We start from the raw sequence: 23,964 nt of genomic DNA on the forward strand, positions 1-23,964 counted from the left end.
CTACACCCACAAGTATTCTCAATGATAACTCAAAGGTGGGGACCACCAGGCATAGATCTGTTTGCCTCAACCAACAATTGCCAGCTACAAAAATTTTACACAAGGACGTATCCCCTGGCCTGGAAAGTGGATGTCCTATCATTCAGTTGGACAGCACTGTCAGTCTACGCCTTTCCACCTCTGCCTCTACTGACCCAGGTATTACTGAAAGCCAGATCAGAGAGACCACAGATGATCCTCATTGCTCCGGACTGGCCACGTCAACACTGGTACCCACTACTACAAAACTTGACTCGCAGCCCAACATGGATCTTGCCTCAATTCCCTCTACTGTTAACCCAGCAAAACTCTCAGATCCTTCACAGTCAACTAAGGACCTTGAACCTAGCTGCATGGAAAATACCTTAAATTACCAAACAACACTTCTCTCAAAGGACGTCCAGAATGTCATTTTGGAGGCCAGGAGGCCCAGCACCAGACAAACTTACTCAGACAAATGGAAAAGATTTTGTGTGTGGAGCCAGACCAGAAGCCTAAATCCTGGCATCCCAAATATTCCGCACATACTCCAATACCTAACTGAGATGCTACACAAGGGCCTTTCTTTCTCATCCATAAAGATCCATGCTTCAGCCATTTCAGCTCACTATGATGCAGTTCCTCCCATTTTCTCCCATCCTTTGTTAAGGCAGTTTCTCAGAGGGGCAAAAAACATAAGACCCCCCCCAGAAAACCACCAACTCCAACTTGGGATCTAAATTTTGTTCTGGAAAAGTTAACTCTTCCTCCTTTCGAACCAGCCTTTTCAGCAGAGCTTCAGTACTTGTCATGGAAAACAGCCCTGCTGCTGGCTATCACCTCAGCACGCAGAGTCTCAGAACTGCAGGCACTTATGGCAGTGGAGCCTTTCATCATTTTCCATCAGGACAGAGTATCTTTACGCACCAACCCTTCCTTCATGCCAAAGGTAGTATCCAGTGTGGCTCTCAATCAGACCATACACTTGCCCACCTTTTATCCAAACCCACAGAATAAAGGAGAAAGACTCCTTCACTCTTTGGACATTCACAGACAGTTACGTTACTATTTGGACAAGACAAAGGCCTTCAGAAAATCTGACCAACTTCTTGTATCCTATGCACCAGGCTCAGAAGGAAAAGCTATTTCAAAACAGACCATCTCAAAATGGATAGCTCATTGCATCCGCTTTTGCTACTCACACCACGGGAAAGCAGTGCCTGCTAGTATTAGGTCTCACTCTACCAGGGCTACAGCAACCTCAGCAGCCTTCCTCCGAGGAGTCCCAACAAAGGACATTCTGGAGGCAGCTACCTGGAGTTCAGTGTACACCTTCACCAAACATTGCCACCTTCCTCTATACTCAAAAAACAGAGATGGGTTTGCCACTGCAGTTCTGCAGGGCATCTTAGCTGCAAACTGTAAGACAATAAACACCAAAGCAACCCTTCCATCTTAGCTGCACCTAACCCAGTTTAGCTCCTACCACCCAACCATAGCTTTGGGACTCTACCCAAGTGTGATGACTGCAGCAGCATAGCACAATGAACATAGTACAGTTTTGTACCTACCATAAATGTAGATGTTCGAGTGGTTATGCTGCTGCAGTCCAGGTTACCCTCCCTCCATCCCCTGTACCTAACAAGGCTTCTCCTACAGGGCTTTTCGTATACCTCCATGTACTTCAACCTTTGGGATGCATGTCTATATGGTGTATTTGCTTACAACTAGTACCATTGTTTTGCACTAAGGTATGTTTTGCAAGATTCTTATTTTGCCTTCTTAGTTTGGGGTACCTGACATCTGGGGCAAGAAAAACTGAAGAAAAATGCGTTGGCTGCCTCTTTTATACCCCTGCCTCACTGACGTCAGGGAAGAAGTGACGACAACTGACGCCGGACCAAGGCTTTGGAATTCAGGCCGACTGCGGGACTGCCTGACGGCAGGATAACCCAAGTGTGATGACTGCAGCAGCATAACCACTCAAACATCTACATTTATGGTAGGTACAAAACTGTACTTTTTGTACAGTCTTCTAGTAAGCAATGAAACAAAATGTATTAACCAATAATGACAAAACTACCCATTTCAGAAAACGTAAACCATAAAAAAGGCCACTCAAACTTCTGTCAGTACAATCCACCAATGTCAATAAGTAAGCAAAATCTCTGCAGAAGTCAGTCATCTAAATAATTGCACATTAAAGGGATGTGTAACTAATGAAGAGGGTGTTGCTAGGAAACAACCTAATATTTCATTGTTTCATCTACAAATAAAGAGGCTGTTGCCCTGGAAGAATAATGTGCCTATGTTACATTAAAACATGATAAGCTGGTAATATTGCAGTAGGAATGGATAGCAAACTGATAAGTTCATAGTTACTAGGTAATTCCTCCAAAGGAGGACATTGACAGTATCCATTCCCTTTAAAGTACAACACAGTACAATATCAGCAATCCATCTGCATATTGTGGGATTAGAACCCACAGCCTTTTGCATCAAAAGTAAGGCTACTACCGTGTTGTGCTACTAACACAAACAGACTTGGAATAAGCAGCACTAAACTTCTCTTCCCCTGAAGCTCTCAGCTCCTTGTAAATTTTTGTATTTATTTAACAGGAAAGTCCAATTGGAACAAAGCCAATTTTCAGCAGAGGGCCAGGGTGCAATGTTCTAGATGCATGTCTTTGTAACATGGGAGGAAACCCACACAAACACAGAGAGGACATGCACTCCACATAGAAGGCATCCCAGCAAAGAATCCAACCAGACAACCTCTTGCTGTGAGGTAACAACACTACCACTGCACCATCCACTTGACACAGCTATCTCTCTCAATTTCACAGCAGAAGAAATCTGGAACAAGTCAAAATTTATTTGGAGGGAGGAGCAAAGGCCCAAAACCAGGGACACATTTTAAATATTGCTTGTACAGTCTTAGAAAGTTACTAAAATATTGTTTTGTGTTACTATGTGTTTACAAAAAAGATATGAAGACTGAAACTTAAAGGGCTATCATTAATTAGTGAATTCCGTTCTCAATGATTTGCCAGAAAACCACAAATTTTAAGAGGAACAGACCAAAAGTAGTATGAACGGAGCACACTAGCTGCTATAAAATATGAATGGAGCACACCAGGTACTATAAAATACGAGCGGGAGCAATATTTAAAATATGTCCCCATTTTCGGGCCTTCTCCCCCATTTTGTCAGGCTTTGTCCAGATTTCTTTCACTAAGAGGATGAGAGGTATTGGTCTAGGATCATACATAGCAGGCACTACAGAGGCCTTGCCTTCCTCCCCAAACTTCTACCCTCAGGAATTAATTGCAATAATCAAAGTACAAAAATGCTTTCCTAACAGCCCTATAGCACTGTCTAAGTGTTGACAGGCAGTGTAGGAAATTGCCTAGCCACAAAAATAAATTCTGCTACATAAAAAAAAAAGATAAATGAGAATATGTTGGTATGCAAAGGCTGGCACTGATGCAGTTAAAATTCCCTCACTCCCAACAAGCAAATTTAGTCCTTATTTCCCAGCAGATGGCAATCACACCACCATTAACACAACTTGGGGTTCCTATCTAATGTGTCACAGTCATGAAACCATGACAAAACAAACAAACCCAATGTTCTCCTCCAAACCAGGACATCTGGGCGTTGATCCTACTCGTGCCTTACTCATACAGTGAATACTGTTGGTATATAGTTTAATAAAAAGAGTGCCAGTTGCTGAGGGCAGCATAGGGACTAACACCCCCCCAAAATAGCACTTTAAGTTAGAAAAAAATATCACATGGATGAGTGGGTGGTGTACCAGCTGAATGGGAAACGTACCAGTTGAATGGGTGGTGTACTGGTTGAATGGGCGGTGTACCAGCTGAATGAATGGTATACCACTTGAATGGGTGATGTACCAGTTGATTGGGTGGTACACCAGTTGAATAGGTTGTGTACCAGTTGAATGGATGGGTTTACCCATTGAATAGGTTGTGTACTGGCTGAATGGGTGGTGTACTGGCTTGAATGGGTGGAGTACCGGCTGAATGGGTGGAGTACCAGTATACAAAGGCTGGTACTTAAGCAGTTAGGATTCCCTCACTCCCAGCACACAAACACAGCTCCTTGTCCCTGTAGTTGACAGTAAGACCCCTTTACATCAGAAGCTACTGTAGAAGTTGTGGAAGAAATTATTCTTCTGTTTAATATAGCATACTTCCCCAGAGAGTGGTAACATAAACCCTGCCTTCCTCTCCAAACTGCAGCCTCTGGGTATTGAACCTGCTGTTTCTTTAGTGATGGTACTTATAGAGCTAAATAAAAGCCAAGCCCTGCTAGCCTGCAGTAGTGTAGGAGCCTATAACCCCTAAAAACTCTTTACATCATGAGAAAGCATATGCAAAGAAATAAGAGTTAAATGAGTATATACTAGCACTGAAGTTATTAGAATCCCTTCTCGACCAGCAACTTAATACAAATTCTTTTTGCAACCGACAATCAAATTCACTTTCACCACACACACCAGGGGTCTTGCAAAAATGTTGGAAACTTGACCTCTTCTGTTAGGCTACAACAACTTCCCAACTATCACAAAAAATGAAGAAAAAAAGCCTGCCTTTTATTTTCTATGTTGTACAATAAGTATAGGTGGTAGTTTCCAGTGAAAAGCAGAAAATAGCACACACACACTTTTGTTTTAATTATTTCTGTGCAGAGACTGCTCAGAGAAGTTAGTGTTCATATAAAGCATCCAAACAGTCCAAAATCAGTGATGTAATTTTTGCCAGCTGGAGTGAACAAAGACACTGTTCTGTGCTGACACACACCAGCTGTTTTCGCCCCAATCAGTACAAAAAGTGTGTGGAAAAAGAAAAGGGATCAGTAAATGTAAACAACTGAAATAACTGCTTTCTCCTCTTAAAAGATACTGTAACAGGGCATGGATTTGCAAATCATGGGCTAGTACTCTGCGTAAAGGGGGAGTGAAATGTTTTGCTAATAAACACAATGGTATCTCACTTCCAGGCTCCAAATGAAATTACAGCAGGTATAGAGTATTAATCTTACTTGTACAATTACTGTGCAAGTGAAATTATTACCCTGCTAAAGTATTGGGCAAGACTTTTTGTTTTAAAAAACAGTTTCATACCAGTTATAAAATAACATAAATATGCTAAAACCAATCTATTTCTGGGCCTGAATATGTCTTTTCTCACAGTGTCAGGGCAACTCAGTAGCTAGAATTACCGGTTACTGATGAAAAATAAAACACTTACTCCAAAAGATTGAAATTGTCACTCGTATATATTAATGTGGAAAACGAACAAAGAAGGAAATCAATGCACAGCTTAAGGGAAAAACAACAGCCACTGCAAAAGTTCAAAGAGAGTTATGGGTCATACCATCTACTATAAAATATGAACGGAGCACACCATCTACTTTAAAATATGAGCGGAGCACACCAGCTACTCTAAAATATAAGCGGAGCACACCAGCTACTCTAAAATATAAGCGGAGCACACCAGCTACTCTAAAATATAAGCGGAGCACACCAGCTACTCTAAAATATAAGCGGAGCACACCAGCTACTCTAAAATATAAGCGGAGCACACCAGCTACTCTAAAATATAAGCGGAGCACACCAGCTACTCTAAAATATAAGCGGAGCACACCAGCTACTCTAAAATATGAGCGGAGCACACCAGCTACTCTAAAATATGAGCGGAGCACACCAGCTACTCTAAAATATGAGCGGAGCACACCAGCTACTCTAAAATATGAGCGGAGCACACCAGCTACTCTAAAATATGAGCGGAGCACACCAGCTACTCTAAAATATGAGCGGAGCACACCAGCTGCTCTAAAATATGAGCGGAGCACACCAGCTGCTCTAAAATATGAGCGGAGCACACCAGCTATGCAACAACAGCACAGCAATACCTGAAAGCATGAGCGTACCACTTAACCTCTTACAACAAATTCACATTTTAGCCGTTTCCAACACTGGAATAAAATCCCAACTGTAGCAACAATTCACAAACACTGATAGCTGGCTAAGAGTTTGGAAATCAGCCTTCTTGTATAGGCTGCTTCAGTTTGTACCATGTGCTTTTCCGCATTTCACTTTTGCAAACAAACAAAAACTACTATGCGATAGTATACATTTCTACCGCTTAGAAACAGAAATCCAAACTCTACAGTTGCTTTCAAAAGCTACATTCTGCAGTCACAGAGCAACCGAACAAACCCTAAGAAATGGCACAAACATTATTTGTTTACATGATATATTACAGCCTCTCTCAGAAGCATTTCAAATGGCATTTCTGCCTCAGAGATGTGAGATAATGAGTGCTACATAAGGCAGATGCTACTCATATCATGTGCATTGCATTTTTCTGTGGAACTTAAAGCCCAAAAAAGATATGAAGAAGTAAGCAAAGCACATGGTGTGAGTAGAATCTGCAGAAAAAAAAGGAAGCCAGCTCTCTCTCTCATAACATTACCAATGCAAGTTGCTCACGGAAAGGTGTTGGTCTCAAGAAATCATAGCTCACAGTTGCCGGAAAGCACGATCAACTTATAGAATGCAAAAGATTTATAACACTCACCTTATCGCAATGATAGAAAGGAGGAGATTCTGGCGGAGGTTATCTTGCATTTCTGATCATCCGTCAATGTAATGCAGTCAGCAGGAAAAAAGTAACAAAGAAAGGAAGTTCCACACAACGTGTGCTGGAGTGGGATAGCCAACATAGCTCTGACATCACATGATGGGTGGGTCATTCCATGCTTTTTTAAAAGCATGCAAATATAGTAGTGCTGATGTCAGTCTGAGGGAGGGAACTTTAAGACAACTGCTGCTGATCTGTAGTAGTTCTGACATCAGAATTTAAGAGACGGCAGCTAGCTTTTGAATGGCGCGATAAGTCATCTTTAAAAGTGAAGCTAATACAGTATGGCAAGGCATCGGGCTGGTGAAGAAAAACAGTTGATTTTGTATTTTTTTAAAGCTGATCTGCACATTTCTGTAGACAGGATCATATAATAGGGAGAAAAATTGCGGTCATGTTGAGAATTTAGAAATAATATCCCGTTGTTCTCCTTTAATACTGACACCAGTGTTATTGCTCAGGCGGTTAGAGAATAGGAATCTAGGCAGAAGTTTAATGTTTCTTGGAACAGATGAAGAAATATACTGGTAAGAGGAAAGATGACAGTACAGGGCTAGCTTTCATATATTTTCAGACTTTGTGGAACAGAGAACTAACACTTCATCATCCTTGTATGCTTGTGTGAGTATTGTAGTAAACCACTTTTGCTATGCTTTGCTCACACAACTACTGTGAATCAGCACACCCCCCCCCCCTTCCCCAGGGAGCACACATTAATTCATTGGACTTAATCCAGACGTTATTCTGTGTAATTTCACTATTTTCCTCGTATCATACTGCTTTCTTTTACTTCTTGCTTCTGACACCTGCTAAGCAGCAAGACAGTTTATCAATCTGCAGCAGACCTCTCAGCCGTCCCGAATTACTCTGTTTTTACCGAGTTTTGGGGTCCCAATAATGGGGTGCTACGATTCCCGAGTGGCACCCCATTATTCCCGATTTTTCAGAAGTGTTTTTTTTTTGCACTTTCGGGGCTGACGTCATCACGTGCGCGATGACATCAGCTCCGTCAACGTATGCCGTGTGTTTGTTTGAATACTGGACTGCTGTGCAGGAGGATTTATTTACTTTTTAAGCCATTGGAGTTCTTTTTTAAGCCTGGTACGAACTGCCTTTCGGGCAGGGAAAGGATTTATGTACATTTTACGTTTTAAGCTGTCTGAGTTCTTCTTAAGCCAGGTATGAACTGCCGTTCGGGCAGGAAAAAGATTTATTTACATTTTAAGCCGTCTGAAAGCCAGGTTCATGCCATTTGTGCAGGAAAGTCTCTGTTGAAAGGCACGAGGATTTATTTGGCAGGGAAAGTGTCTGTTGAAACTTGAAAGGCAGGATTTGTTTATTCTGTTTTGATACAGAACAGAGTGTGTGTGTGTATGAACTGCCATTCGGGCAGGGAAAGGATTTATTTACATTTGCCGTTCGGGCAGGGAAAGGATTTATTTACATTTTAAGCTGTTGGAAAGCCAGATACGTGCCGTTTTGGCAGGAGGATTTATTTGCTGGAACGTGTCTCTTGAAACTTGAAAGGCAGGATTTATTTATTCTGTTTGGATACAGAAGTGTGTGTGTGTGTGCGCGTAAATGCCCCCAACAGGATACATTTGGTGGCTAGAGGTACTCAAGCTCCAAACCCTGTACGTACAGGTAAAAAGAGCCTAAATTCCCCTAGTCACCATCACCTGTGAATTTATGCCTCACATTTTTGTTCTGTGCCTCATTAAATCTCTGGTTTTCAGGATTGGTGGTAAAACAAAACCATTTATTCTAACAATTTTCTAAGTTTATAAGATCAGTATTTGAAATGTGTCCCTATTTTGGGGCTGTATTCCCCCATTATTGGCTGTGTTCTGTATTTTTGTGCTAACAGGTTGAGAGCTATGATGAAAAGTGAGAGCTGAATTCACCAAATGATAGCCATTTAAGTTTGTCTACCTGTCTTTCAGGAAACTGCTGATTTAGCTTAGTGGTATGTTGCTCTGACTGTAGTGCAGACTGTAGGGTTCTGGGTTCAAGACTAGGTGGTAAAATGCACGGTGATAACACAACATTTTATGCAAGCAACTTTCCAAACTTATACAAGCAATGTTTAAAATGTGTCCATGGTTTTTGGCCTTTTGCCCCCCCCCCCCCCCCCCAGTTGAAAATATGTGCAAGAAGCTGTGCAACATTCCTATGGCTTACACTACTGTGATTCTATATTTTTACATGTGTGTGTGTGTGTGTGTGTGTGTGTGTGTGTGTGTGTGTGTGTGTGTGTGTGTATATATATATATATATATATATATATATATATATATATATATATATATATATATATGGCAGTTTTGTCATTATTGGTGCATGCATTTTTGCTTCATTGCCTACTGGAAAATGTTTAAACAATAAATTTAAAATGTACTCTAACTCAAGTTTAATAAGTGATTTGTATTATACAAGGAATATAATTTAATAAAGTCAAGAAGGTATATCAAAGAATGCATGTATGTTTCTTGTTTTGTGTGCAAGGGGCCTTTGATTTGAAAACAGCCCAAAGGTATTTGTGTGCAAGGGGCCTCTGATTTGAAAACAGCCCAAAGGTAATCTTTATCCACCACTGGCCAGATGCATTTTCTTTGGATGTGGTGTAGGTTTCATTGCTGTTTCAATGAATGTGAGTTTCAAGGGCAGAGCAGTTTTAATGCCAAGTCTGTTTTCATTGTGAGACAGTATTGCTTTTAGATATTTATTAGTGTTTGTGCATTGTGCTATAAAATGTAAAAAAAATAAAATCCAAATAATCATTGTAGAAGTAAAGCAGTATGCACATACTAGTGTTTATGGTAAATGGGGTGAAATAGCCAGGTAATGGGACATTGGAATGACTGCAGGGGGAATCTGGTGCTATATTTTGGTTCTGTTCTTCAGTTTGCGTTTGAAAGTTGGTATTCCACAATTCCATTGGGGTGGGCGGGGTTGTGTAATTATGTATGCAAATTTTATGTTAATCCATGTACAGATTTGTACCTATTTTTCATGGGCCTTGTCCAGAATTTTGATGTTTCCAGGTTGAGAGGTATGGTCTGTAGACATGTTTGCCCCCCATACACTTGAAGAGCTGACAGGGGGAAGACATTTAAGCAACAATCAGGGGGTATTCTATTTTTCCATTTTTTTTTGCATCCCTAACCCCACTGTGCATACCCAGTTAAACACATGGTACTTGACATGCACTGGGTATCAGCAAAAGTGTGTTGCTTGCTTCAATAACTGACTTCACCCCTCAGGACAGCTGTGCACCCTCTTCCCCCCACTTAAGCCCCTACTTTCTTGGGGTCTGTGATCTGCACCAAGATGCAACCATGGCATCACGCACTTCACAGCCTCCACTGAGGGGGGGTGAGCAGAGGAATCCATGTCACTTCTCTCGTCCCTTAGTTCTGCTCCAACAGAGTCACCTAGGCTGTGGTCAGGGTTTATTTCTCTTCACTAGAGGAGTTTGGCATACTGCTGTATCATTGCAGTAAATATTTCTTCATGCATGAAGATGCAGCACAAAAAGATCTGCATATCTGTTTTTCCAGGTCACTGCCTACTGAAACAATAACGGTGTTTCATTTTTTGCCATCTAACATTGTATAGGTTTGTGCATATTTGTCATCTTTACAATCATTGTGTTTCTTGATTTAGAAAATGTATTTTTGCGGTTTGTAGAGAATGGTGCTGATCCTACTATCGAAACAGATTCAGGATATAATGCATTGGATATGGCTGTAGCCCTTGGATTTAGGAGTGGTAAGTAACAAGAATGTGTTGATTCATTTATTATTTACTGCAATGACATTTTTAACTGCAGATAATAATAGTAATAATAAAATCCTTACAATGTGTAGGTTAAAAAGTACTTTTGTTGCCTTTTTGTTGAAAGACTTTAACATTTTGGGGGCCTGTTAAATAAATTCGTTAGAGTCAGACTGTAAAAATCATTGAGTTATTCAAACACAATGTCAATCAATAACAAACAATAATGCAGGAGAACTTGAGTATCTTAAAACTCTAATGTACATTAGGAGCCAAAAAACCATACACAAGTTTGTACAGAATTTTGTCTAACTTTATTCACAGAGTACACCTGTTTTATACATGTCATTATCAGTTTTGCCCACCTCACTGGTGTGGTCAGTGACAGGGTCTTTACATCACAGTAATTCATAAAAGTGCTGAATTTGTGTTTTTCAAAAGTCTTTTTCCCATGAGAATGTTACAGCCTTGCAAGCAGCTGGTCAGTCACGATGACCTCCTGAGGATGTAGCCAATTCAAGGTTCTCTGATTAGTTCAAATACAATAGATGTATGTCTTCCTTAATGCCTTTCTTTGTCTTCCTGTGTACAGCTGCACACTATCAGAGATAGTGCACAAGGCTACTCCTGGTGGAGGCAGGAAAGAGGACACACATGCAACAGATTTATTATTTTCTAACTTTGCAAAATAATCTTTACTTGAAAGACATGAGCCAGGCTGTGTTTGCAAGCTGCCAAGGTCAAATTTCTGATTACACTGCAGCTTGTGCTTCAAGCAATAATATGCAGGTTTATTTCTACTATTATTCTAGTAAGACAGAATTAAATGCATTACATAAACTTTGTTCTCTATTATGGATTTAAGTACATTTATTCCTAACTAAAGCACACATTTCTCTATATATTTGATCACACAACTTATATATGTTTGAATGTTTAAATACACATCTTCCTAAGCAGCACACATTGTAAATATATTTTCTAGGCAGCATGTATGTAAATATATTTTCTAAGCAGCATGTATAGATTTTTCTAACATTCTCCCTCCTGTTAATGCATTTAATGCTTATTTGAAACATAAACAGTATTAGTTCATTTCTTAGCCTTTTCCTTTCAAGGATTTTCAGCTAAGTAAGTCATTTGTTTTATATTTCAGATAGGCTTTCACTTGGTATCAACAAATTCAATTCCATATCTTGGTACATGGTTTCAGTCACTGATACATCAACTAAATCTTTAACTAATTTTTTCACACAGGGTATCCACATGCTCCAATTATGAGCAGTACCACACAAATTGCAATCAGAATGTTCATAAGGACCGACCCCACCCCCCAAACAGATTCTGGAAAAAGTTCGTCAGTGGGTTTGGGCCTGGTTCTGCCATTGCTGACACCTGCTGTATTACCTCCAGGTGATCATTAATTTCATGCTGGTTGTCTGGAATGCACGCACAGCATTCTTCTTTGATAAGCGGCCAAGACGCATTCACCTCGCCGCTAGGGTGAAGTCGAGAGCATTCGGTTCTGTAATACAACTGTTCTCATTGCATTCATTTCATCAGTCACAAGTTCAAGAGCGAAAAGTCGCATTGCTCATTACTTGAGGAGTTTTGACAATTTCCTCAGTTCCCAAATTGATTTGAGCTGGGAATATCCCAGCCCAGGATATAACACTGTCACTCAAGTCCATATGGGTCAATTTTTCTTTGTCCTTCACAGATGAATGATCCTTCCAGCTTGCTTCAATCTTACCCACTGGATTAGTAGGTTTTCTGACTGTATTTTCGGCTTGCTGAGCTACTCTCACATTCGTATTTTACCCAGGGCAATTCTGCAGTATGTCTTATGGCTGGAACCAGATAACCCAAAAACAACTGCCGGACCAATTCTCAGGTAACCATTTATAGGCTTTTTCCCACAAACAAAATAACAGTTTTCTACTTTTGTACTGATGCGGTTAACCCTGAATGAAACATTTTCTTATCTATAACAGATAATTGTCTATATATTTCAGGAGTTTTTGCACATCTCTCAATGTTGTTTTCATCAAGCTTAAGTATGAACCATAATTGCTACAACTAGTACCTTGGTCTATAGGTTTTATATAACATTTGTAAGACACAGTTATGTTACAGTTACTCCAACCAACCTGGAGTGTATCATTTTAACAAAACAAACAATTCCTTTCTGAGTAACAGGCAAAAATAATGCCACTTTGTCTTGTGATCTCACAGTGCCTGTGTCAAATAACAGGTTTTCCCAAGTTTCATTTATTCCCAAGGGGACAGCAGACATCAAAAGTCCTCCATATGCTGTGGGGATTGCAGTACAAACCCAGCAATTTGAAACGTTCATAGTCTCTACATAAACTCGTTTCATAGCTAGGTATGTGTTAAAGTTTGGGTGCCAGTCTATAGCCAGTCCTTCATCACGTTTTATTAATTTCACTTCTGTAGTTATATGCAAGAAAAACCATAACAACAAAAAGGTCACTACAAACATAGTTATTAAGTGTATGATCAGTAGGCCAGTGAACCAATGTCTCTGGGGTTGTTTCACATTTTTATTCATTCTGCCTCTGGCCATCCTGTTCCTGTGGTATGTCCAAACTAAATTTCTTAACAGGTTTGCAGTGGGTTAAATGAACCCAAGATGATCTCTCAGCAATTTTCACTGCAGTGGTGTTGCCAATAGTACCTGGTACGGACCTTCCCACCTTGGACTCGCCCAGTTCTTTCTCTTTATGATTTTCAGCCAAATCCAGGACCCCGGGTCAGCACGGCCTCCGGTTTTGCTTCTTGTTTATCTGAAAAGAGTTCAACTGCAAAACAGTCTTATTTGTTAATAACTTCTTCATGTAACTAGCTAATGAGCCATCGGCCTCCAGCTCTGCAGGCATGAGGGCCTTCCATTGTGGCACACAATATGCCCTTCCAAACACTATCTCAAAGGGGTCAAGCCCTTTACATTTGGAACAGTTCTCATGCTCAGCAGTGCTAAAGGCAGACAGCAAATCCAAGTCTTTTGAGTCTCACTCATTAATTTTCTCAACTTGTTTTTCAAGATTCCATTGTACCTTTCCACCAGTCCTGCTGACTGAGGGTGATAAGCACAATGGTTTTCAAAGAAATCCCAAAAATCTCCCAAGCTGTTGTATTGTCTGGTTTACAAATGTGTCCCATTGTCACTATAAATTCTTTCTGGTATACCAAATCTAGGAATGATTTCTTTCACTAGGGCCTTTGCTACTGTTGCTGCATCCGGATTTCTAGTTGGAAAAGCTTCTACCCATTTTGAAAACATATCTATGATTACTAAACAGTATTTTTCCCTTCACATTTATTCAGTTCTATGAAATCCATACAAATAGTATGGAACGGATAGGGTGGTGTTGGAAAGCTCCCTCGCTTTGGTTTAAATGCTCCCTGTGCATGATGTTTGCTACAAATATGACATGTTGCACAAAATTTTTGTGTATAATTCAGAATCCATATGTTTGGAATGTTTTGTTAACTAACTGTACCATCCCCTGTTGAGACATGGCTCTGCCCATGACTCAACAAAGCTGCATATCTAAACAAATTAGATGGCAATATGGGCTTTTCTCTTTGGAGATGTACAGTCCCTCTTCAAGGATTGCTCCTCGCTTTATCCACTTTTGCTTTTCTGCTTTTGTAGCTAATGTCTGCATTGTTTTAACATTTCTAAATCTAGAGTCTCAGAAGGTTGTAGTTCTTCATTTAAAAGCACAGTTTCTGGGTCTGAGGCAGCTTGCGCTGCATCAGCCCGAGCATTCCCTTTGAAATCCTATCTTGTTGTTTTGTATGGGCTGCACATTTACAGATAGCTATTCTAGTGGGTAACTGGATAGAATCTAACAGGTTCAGAATCAATTGTGCATGATTAATCGGCTTGCCAGTAGATGTTATCATTCCCTGTTTTTCCATTGTTGTGCAAAGACATGCACTGTAGAGAAAGCATACTGACTGTCAGTATATATGTTAACACATTTGCCTTTCGCTAGAGTGCAAGCACGTGTCAAAGCTATCAATTCTGCTGCTTGAGCTGACAGGTTATGTTGCAGGGTTGTGCTTCTATGATTTCGCCATCAGTCACTACTGCATAGCCCACTAGGTTTTTCCTGTAGGACCTCGCCTACAGGACCAATCCACAAAAATGTCACCTCTGCCAGCTAAAGGTACATCAGTAAGATCTTGTCTAGGTCTGGTTCTTTGTTCCATTTCCTGTAGGCAGCTCTGTGATATGCCATCCACAGGAATCGGAAGTAATGTCGATCGATTTAATGTTGTACAACGCTCAATTGTCATATGGGGTTGACTCAATAGTATGGTCATGCAAGAGAGATGTCTGGCAGGGATAAAATGCTATTTTTCTTGCAGTAAAATTAACGCAACTGCATGAGGTACTCTAAATGTGAGAGGATGAAACAACACCACTGAGGCTGAAGCTTGCACTGCCATAGCTGCGACTACTGCTTGGGTGGTAATGATCGTGCCACCGGATCTAACTGTGATGAATAGAAAGCTATGGGCGTTGCTTGCCGCCATGTTGTTGCCAGTACTGACGCCATATATCCCAAAATCTCTTATGGTAATTCGAAGCCCTAAAACTAATGATGAAGCTATCAGTTGTTTTAGTCTACAAAGGCTGCTTCTGCTTCTGGAGTCCAGTGCAGTGTTTTGTGCTGCCATTGGTGTTTTAAATATTAAATCAGCCAATGGAGCCGTTTCTAAAGCATAATTCGTATCCAACTTCGACAAAAATTAGTCGCTCCCAAGAAGGACATCATTTCCTTTTGGTAGTTGGTTTAGGTGCTTGTAAGATAGCTGTTTTCCGATCTTCATCTAATGTTCTACCTTCTTTGATATCACATATCCCAGGTATTTAACCTGTTCTTTCCAAAGTTGCAATTTATGTTTGTTCACTTTATGCCCCTGCTCAGCTAAGAATTTCAACAATGCTATTGTATCTTCCCTACACTGCTGCTGGGTAGGGGCTGCAAGCAGGATGTCATCTACATAAAGTAGTACCTGGCTGCCCCCTGGTGGAGAAAACCCTGCCAGGTTGCTAGCCATCTCATGGTTGGACTTTCACTATATCCCTGTGGTAGTATACCTTTTGCCCTGAAATGTAAATGCAAACCAATGCTGGCTGTCAGGGTGGATAGGTATTGAGAAAAATGCATTGCTAATATCTACCACGGTGAAATATTTTGTTGACTTCAAATCATTTAACAAGGTATGTGGGTCTGGCAGGTGCTCTTGGTATACCGCATCATTTACAGCTTGTAAATCTTGTACCATCCGCCATTCCCGCTTGCTTTTTACAGGAAATAGAGGAGTATTACATGGTGAATCTAAAGATTCCACCAGTATCCCTTCCTTAAGTAATGCCATTATGATAGGTTTGATTCCTGTTCCGCATCCTTGCTCAAAGGATATTGTCTTTTCTTGGTCTAAAGGCTGATTTTGGTGTAATAACTACTGGCCCTGCTGTTGAATAAGTCCTACGTCTGATTTTCCTGTTGACCAAAGAACATTTGGTATTTCACTCAAAGCTTTTTCTTCTTCTTCTATCAAGAACGCCAATCAGCTGTCTTCACTCTGTTGTAAGTGTACAGCTGGGCGTGCTAACCAATTCAGTTTCTGTTTCTGTACTCCTAAGTCCGATAATTCTGAGTCAGTTAGTCTCTCCCATCCTGTCACTTTGTCACCCAAGTCTACCCACCTAACATTCTTGTTTTTCGTTAGGTTAACGTGTGGTAGTTTATTCGTTTTGTACAATTCCAAAACTCCTGAGGTAACGAACAACTCACTACACTGTTGCCCTCAGTGTCCCAGTATAGGGTCCGTAGTATCAGTCTATTTGCAGGATTCCTGAACAACTTTTGTTCGTATTCTTTATCAGGTCCTGATGTGCTACAATAATATAGGGTGCAATGTAATAAATGTTGCTGGTCAACATCGAGGGAGGCACCTTGCTGGTGGCTACATTCATCAGTTCCTTGGTCACTGCCCCTGGACCGGTTGTAACCAGATCCTGGCTGTACCAATAATAAGCTTCACCCTCCGACCCGCATTCAAAAAGTATCAGTTTGTCTCTGTGCCTCCATACCGTTCATGGTAGGGACTACTGCTATGCCAAAAGTTGCATAAGATCTCTTCCTAATAAGTTCATGGGGCATTTGGCAGAAAGTACTATTTTACTCCTTTGGGTCATGCCCAGACGGGTCAGTTATTGCTATATCATGGGAAAGTGGTTCCCTGTACAGCTGTCCGTTTGCTGCTTTCACTAATATGTAATCAGGTGACTCAGAATGTTCCGTAACTTTGAAGGATGTATCAAAGTTCGTGATGCTCCTGAATCACACAAAATTTGACTTTCTCCCTTCCACCAGAAGTGTAACTTCCGAAATAGAGCTCTAAGCTCAGTAGTGCCAGATCTAAAACTTCACTTTCCCCAACTTCTACATCCAGTTGCATGTCATCTGCTTCTTCTAAGGTATTTACATCATCCCCTGCTCATTAGTCTCTCCTGGTGACTGCTGAGCAGCATAACTGTCATATAGTCAATCCTCATCTTCCTTATCCGGTGCCTTGCTCCTGCAATCCCTTGCCAAATGTCCCTTCTACCGCAATTGAAGCACTCACCTTTTTCTTTCTGCTCTCATAAATTTCTGAGTTTCTGTCAGAGCGTTTATTACCCTGAGTATTTTGCTTACCCTTTTGGCTGCTTGTACTACAAAACTTCCTTTGCGTCTTCAGCTGTGAAGACCTGCTTTTTCTTTTACTGTTAAAATGTTTTTCGGCATGTCTAGCATACTCTAATAAGGCTTGAAGCCTACTTGTTCGGTGATCTATCATGTGCTTCGTGATGAAGCTATTGATAGGGCAATACAACCTTTCAAAAATGCATTCTTCAATTGTTGTTCATATGAACTATCATTCTTTTGATTTTCAGGAACAGGCATGCCACTATGGTTATTAAAACATTCTAATAATCTACCATAGTATGCATCCACAGTTTCATTATCTTGTTGTACACACTGGTTAATGCAAGTCCAGTCTGCCCTAGGTTTCCATTTTTCAGTAATGCGGTCTGTAAGACCCTTCAATCTAGCATCTAGTTCTGCGTCACTATGTGGGAGTGGCCTGTGGCGTCACGGGCATTCCAGGCGCCACAAATCATGTGCCAGTCTGGACCTAAAATTTGTCTAACTACTCTTTCTACCTCTTCCCCATTTAAGTGGTAACTCAATCTCATACCCTGTAAATCCTGTAGAAATTTCTCAAAGTTAATTTTTGGATGGGAATTCCTTCTGTAGCTTTTCGGATGTCTTCCGGTGTCCACGGTCTATATACTAAGAGAGTTGAGGCCTGGCCCTCCTGTCCTGCCTGTGGGTTAGGTACTTCTATTAATGGACAGATTTCCTCACTCTCATCTAATAAACTTCCGCCGGGTTGAACATCTATAAGTGTTTGACGTGTTCGGGATCTAGTCGATAGGTTCTCTTACAAATGGTTGTCTTAATATCCCTGTTGTCTCTGGGTAACGGGGTTCAGCCGCCTCCCACTTCATATTCTGAGTAAGGCATCGGTGGACGTGGTAGGAGGGACCGATGCTACTATTATGTTATTATCCTCTTTGTCTAAAAAATAATGCCTTTGCATTTTTATTTTTCTGTTCCTTGGTTCGCTTCCTCAATCCACCTATGTGCTTGAGGAACACCCAACTGCCGTTGTTTTTGCCTGACCTTCATCAGATTTTAACTGTCTCAAAAGTTTTACTAATGACATTTTATCCAATTTACCATCAAAGTCATACTTGTTAACCCATTTTGCAAAATATCTCACATTATCTGCTCTCTGTGATTGCATATATTTTGCATCTTCTGTTAGGGGCGGGTCACGTGACCCTTTAGTGCACTCATTTCCCATGTCTCTTGAAAGAGAAAAAAAAAGGAGAGAGAGAGAGAGAAAAAAAAACAACAGAACTGTTACGTAACCCTTTCTCTTGTACCACGTGGTATCTTATTCCCCGTATTCACAGTAGTGTCTAGAATGACTGTTTATTTTGCTTTGTTTTATTTCCTGATCTATGACTCAAGATACAATACTTCGACTACCTCTCTCCCTGCTATCACAAACCTTAGCAATAGCACAGTGTAACCTGGTCCCCGATCTAAAACAAAACAAAGAGAGGAATTCTGCTTACCCGAGCCTCCTGCTTATGTTTGATAGGCTTTTAGGACCCAGTTTTCCGCTGCCACAGATCAGACAAGTGGACAGCCTCTTTCACGACAATTCAGTCGGAGGTCTTTCCTTCTTCTGCAGACTTCAGTACCACCTATATATTCTGACCTGTAGCTTACCAAGGGAATTCGCACGATTAGGACCAAGATGTTAAATAAATTGTTAGAGTCAGACTGTAAAAATCATTGAGTTATTCAAACACAATGTCAATCAATAACAAACAATAATGCAGGAGAACTTGAGTATCTTAAAACTCTAATGTACATTAGGAGCCAAAACCATACACAAGTTTGTACAGAATTTTGTCTAACTTTATTCACAGAGTACACCTGTTTTATACATGTCATTATCAGTTTTGCCCACCTCACTGGTGTGGTCAGTGACAGGGTCTTTACATCACAGTAATTCATAAAAAGTGCTGAATTTGTGTTTTTCAAAAAGTCTTTTTCCCATGAGAATGTTACAGCCTTGCAAGCAGCTGGTCAGTCACGATGACCTCCTGAGGATGTAGCCAATTCAAGGTTCTCTGATTAGTTCAAATACAATAGATGTATGTCTTCCTTAATGCCTTTCTTTGTCTTCCTGACCCAGCTGCACACTATCAGAGATAGTGCACAAGGCTACTCTCCTGGTGGAGGCAGGAAAGAGGACACACATACAGATTTATTATTTTCTAACTTTGCAAAATAATCTTTACTTGAAAGACATGAGCCAGGCTGTGTTTGCAAGCTGCCAAGGTCAAATTTCTGATTACACTGCAGCTTGTGCTTCAAGCAATAATATGCAGGTTTATTTCTACTATTATTCTAGTAAGACAGAATTAAATGCATTACATAAACTTTGTTCTCTATTATGGATTTAAGTACATTTATTCCTAACTAAAGCACACATTTCTCTATATATTTGATCACACAACTTATATATGTTTGAATGTTTAAATACACATCTTCCTAAGCAGCACACATTGTAAATATATTTTTCTAGGCAGCATGTATGTAAATATATTTTCTAAGCAGCATGTATAGATTTTTCTAACAGGGCCAAAGCCTCCCACATCCTCATGCAGGGGGGTGAGGGGATCTGCCCTTTACCAACATCCAGATGTGTGTAATCAACCTCATGGTTGCCATGTATCGGAGGGAAGACATTTTCCTCATTTGAATGGTCTTAGAGTACCAACACAGTCATGTATTTAGAATTATATACAGGAGTATGTCTTTGTTGAATCACATTTTATTAAAAACTGCAATTTGTAGAAAACATCACACAGATCAAAAATGTCTTTGCACGAGATTAATCCCCCCATCCAATCTAGGAGGATTGCTACCACATCCATTACTTGCGTATGCTACACAGTTGCACAACCACAAAGGAAAGCGTACACACAGGGTATTAGTCCTAGAACTCAAATGGAAACTTCACCAGCAGTGATTGTCTATAGCTAACACCAGTTGTCAGTTTGACAGTCTACAAGATAAACATCTACATGCACTACTAGTTGCCTATTGCACACCTTCAACAGTTTTCTACAAATTTTGGTTACATGAAATGGGTTTTCAAAGAAATTAAGTTTTCAGTAATTTTCTTTCAATACTTTTTGATTTATCAAAGTGCCATTCAACACAACAAATATATATATATAACATTTAAAATATAGGTACTTTTCCGTTATCAGGGCAGTAGTTTAATTGCGACACTGGAGATTATCAGGAGTCGCATTACTATTCTGTATTTTCATGTTAATAATAAATATTAATAATTACATTTCTGTCTTATTTTACCAATACAAAAATACATACATTAATCTGAATTATCTAGCATCTTGCAACTGTGGTGATCGGAATCCTCGCACAGCTGCTTTACGTTTTGAATCGGAAAGCAGCTGTTATCTATGAATGCATTTTTTTTTAAAGTGGCAGCTACTGCTTTGAAAGGGTTGCCGTGTTATCAAGTATGAGAAATGTATCACTTTGCAGCAGCGTGTGTACAGTGCATTACTCCTTCCACAATGTTTTACTTTCAGACATTAATGACAACTTCCCATTATCGGGCCAACAATTTAATTGCGGTACTGCAGATTATGAGGAGCTGCATTAGTATTCTGTATTTATGTTAATAATACTAGTAAATAAATGTTAATAATAAATAAATTTCTGTCTTACTTTGCCACTATAAAAAAATAGATACAGTAATCTGAATTATCTGGCATCTTGCAGCTGTGATCAGAATCCTGGCACAGCTGTTAGGCCTGATGAGCTTTACGTTTTGAATCGGAAAGCAACTGTGCGTTTTTTTTTTTAAGTGGCAGCTACTGCTTTGAAAGGGTTGCCATGTTCTCTGGAAATGAGAAATGTACGGTAGTTAAACAAGTGATTCACCTTCTCGTTGTCATGTACGTACGTATAAGAAATGTAAATAAAATTGCATCACAACTACCTGAAAAGTAAAATAATGATAGCTGACATGTTAAACACTTTAATAGCTGCATCACTATTTGAATTGGAAACAGCTGTTAGTTCTGAAGCTATTTTTATAAAGTGGCAGCAACTGCTTTGAAAGGGTTAAACTAAAAAGACACACTTTTTCCACATGTATTCACTATGATGAATTAGCTTACAGTACACAAGTTAACACATTAAATAAGCAGCTGTGCAATGATTTCCACCACCAGCTACCACATTTAAAGCGTTTCCCCGATAACGGGAAAAGTACCAAAATATATAATACACACACACAACACACAAAACATATATGATTAGTCATATTTGTACACATATATAAACTCATAATACACAGGGGCTGTGTTTTCCATCACTTTATAAAGTGGAAAGTATTTTTCAATTCCTCTTGGTGAAGACATTCTTCATTCAAGAAAATTGCTTATCCAAGTTCAGTTTATTAGAGCATCTGGTTATTTTTATAAATATATTCATTAATAAATTCTAATCCATTTTTTAAACTTTTTTCTGAATTTTTTTGATTTAAGTATACACATCATTTTCTGTCAGTATTGTAACAACTCTTTGTACTCTATTTCAACTATTTTTCATTTGATGAACATATTTTTAGTGTTTAGAAAATGACATAGTAAAATAAGTAAGACAGATGATCTTTACATGCAGAACTGTGTTGCCCTCAAAAGATTTTCAAAATATGTCTGTGTTAATTTATTTCCATCATAATGGACTTGTCCTTCCTTAAAATGTGTAAATCACTTTTTAAATAGTTTCTGACAAACCCTGTAACTGACAGTTGTACCTGATATAATTAATTGTGCATAATTCAGAAATCACCTCTGAAAATTAATAGTAACAAAAATATTTTTGTTAGTATAATGATGCATATTTTTCCAGTAACCCACATGTAATGTCTGTGTAGGAAGATTGTTCTGTGGTTATTCTCCAGTGTCTAAACAATTGTAAATATCTTTATAAGTCAGTTTCAGGACAATATAGTATTAATACCTTACAGTCATTGGTTTTCCAGTCTGATTCTACATTGGGGTACATTCTATGTGAAGTCTGCACACTTTCTCAGTGTCTTTGTGGATTTCTGCTTGATGCGCCAGTTGCCTCCTAAATCCCCAAAGTTGAATATATGTGAATTGGTGAACCCTCCAGGTTGCTGGACATGTGAATGATGCATGTGTGTGTGTGTGTGTGTGTGTGTGTGTGTGTGTGTGTGTGTGTGTGTGTGTGCGCATGTCTTTGCATGCTTTTCAGAGCTTTCCTGCCACCAAGAAGAGCACACCTCTGAGGTTTTGAGGATTGCCTGTTGGCTAATGCTGTTCCATTGCTAGGCAGATAAGTTCCCTTCAGGAAAAACCTTCCATTTTATCTTTTTCTTGAAGAAAACCTACTTTTTCGTTAAAAAGAAGTTCTTTTAATGTAGAAAGATAGGAAAAAGTGTGTCTGCTGACTGTCTTGTGAATTTTATATGCTTTTAAAATAAGGGCTCACCTTTTACTTCTGTTGTTAAAAATTCTTTGAAACTACTATATCTGTGGAAAAAATGTGGTTATTTTCCTTTTTGTTGCTGGAGAGTGTCTTTAAAATGTTTTTTTTTTTTTTCTGGGGGAAAAAGTTAATTTTTTGCTACTTTCCTGCTTTACCAACTGTTACTGCTAAGCTTCCCCAAGAAACAAGCACCACTTTTGGCTCAACCAAAGAAAAAAGTAACTGTTCCTCAGGTGGACCTTCTTCCAGCCACAAAAAGATTAAGCAATCTTTGCTTCCACAGCAGGCTGATAAATTGCTTCTGCCACAGATGGGTGATGCTGCTTTGGCCAAAGTTGGTTACTCAGACCACTCATCTTTCTCTCTGGTTCCCTCTGGTGTAGTCCATACAACCACCATGGACAGGGCCGTAGACATGTCCTCTCAGCTGTTGGGTCCCCTTGGTGGGTAAGAGAGAGATATTATTTTCTGTCCTGGGAGAAGGGGTTAGAAATGCACCCCTGCTAATCCAGAATGTTGTACCCATCCCTGTGGAAGTTTTTGCTGGCAATATTGGCTCTGTTTCTTCAGAAGTTCTTGTCAAAAAGAGACAGAAAACTAAACCTTTATCTTCTGTGTCATTTACTCTGGACAAGAGTAGATTATTGGGCTTGGCTCGGGGGTCTTGTGAAGGCTCTTGATCCTTCTGGAAAAGCACTTTCTGATAAAAGAAAAGGGGTTCCTCTTTCCCTGAAAAGTTTCAAGAATTGGAATACATAGGGGATTGTAAAAGGATAGATGCAGTTTTCTCTCCTCAGGTTTCTGACTTGCATTCTGAGGAGAGTGTGGTATCTGAGTCTCCTTATGAGGGAATCACTTTCTCTGAGACTGTTTCCAGGATGAGTCAGTGTTTTTGATAGGAGAATACTGGAGTCATTGAGTCTTCTAAGAGAATATTATGATTTGTTGCAACTGGAAGTTCCAGAACCTTCTCCTATCCTCCAGTTCTGTCAGCCTTGGAGGATGTTTTTGAAACAGCCTGCTTTTTCCATGACAGCTCAGCCTGCTTCCAGTAAGAAAGAAGATGGATTATATAAAGTTACTTAGTCTTTCAGTCCATTAAACACCAATCCCAGACCTAACCCAATAGCTAGAGCTTTAATAAATCCACTTGCTCCTAAACATTTTTTATTTTAATCCTTCTGATAAGGATGGGAACACTTTTGATAAGTTTGGGAAACGTGTATGCTTCTGCAGCTTTGATTTTTGGAAGTCTAAACTGTCATGAC

The 23,964-nt window shown here is 39.8% G+C and overlaps 1 protein-coding gene across 1 annotated transcript in view; it reads left to right on the forward strand.

Annotated features, from left to right (window-relative positions):
• Window positions 1-23,964, forward strand: part of ANKRA2 (ankyrin repeat family A member 2) — a 536,537-nt gene that overhangs the window by 484,871 nt on the left and 27,702 nt on the right. Inside the window, exon 11 of the mRNA XM_044063946.1 lies at window positions 10,380-10,460. Coding sequence (XP_043919881.1) covers window positions 10,380-10,460 — 81 coding nt within the window. The remainder of the gene's footprint in view (window positions 1-10,379; window positions 10,461-23,964) is intronic.

The sequence above is a fragment of the Protopterus annectens genome, chromosome 2.part2 (assembly GCF_019279795.1).
Source record: "Protopterus annectens isolate FY-2018-M chromosome 2.part2, PAN1.0, whole genome shotgun sequence".
Lineage (NCBI taxonomy): Eukaryota > Metazoa > Chordata > Ceratodontiformes > Protopteridae > Protopterus > Protopterus annectens.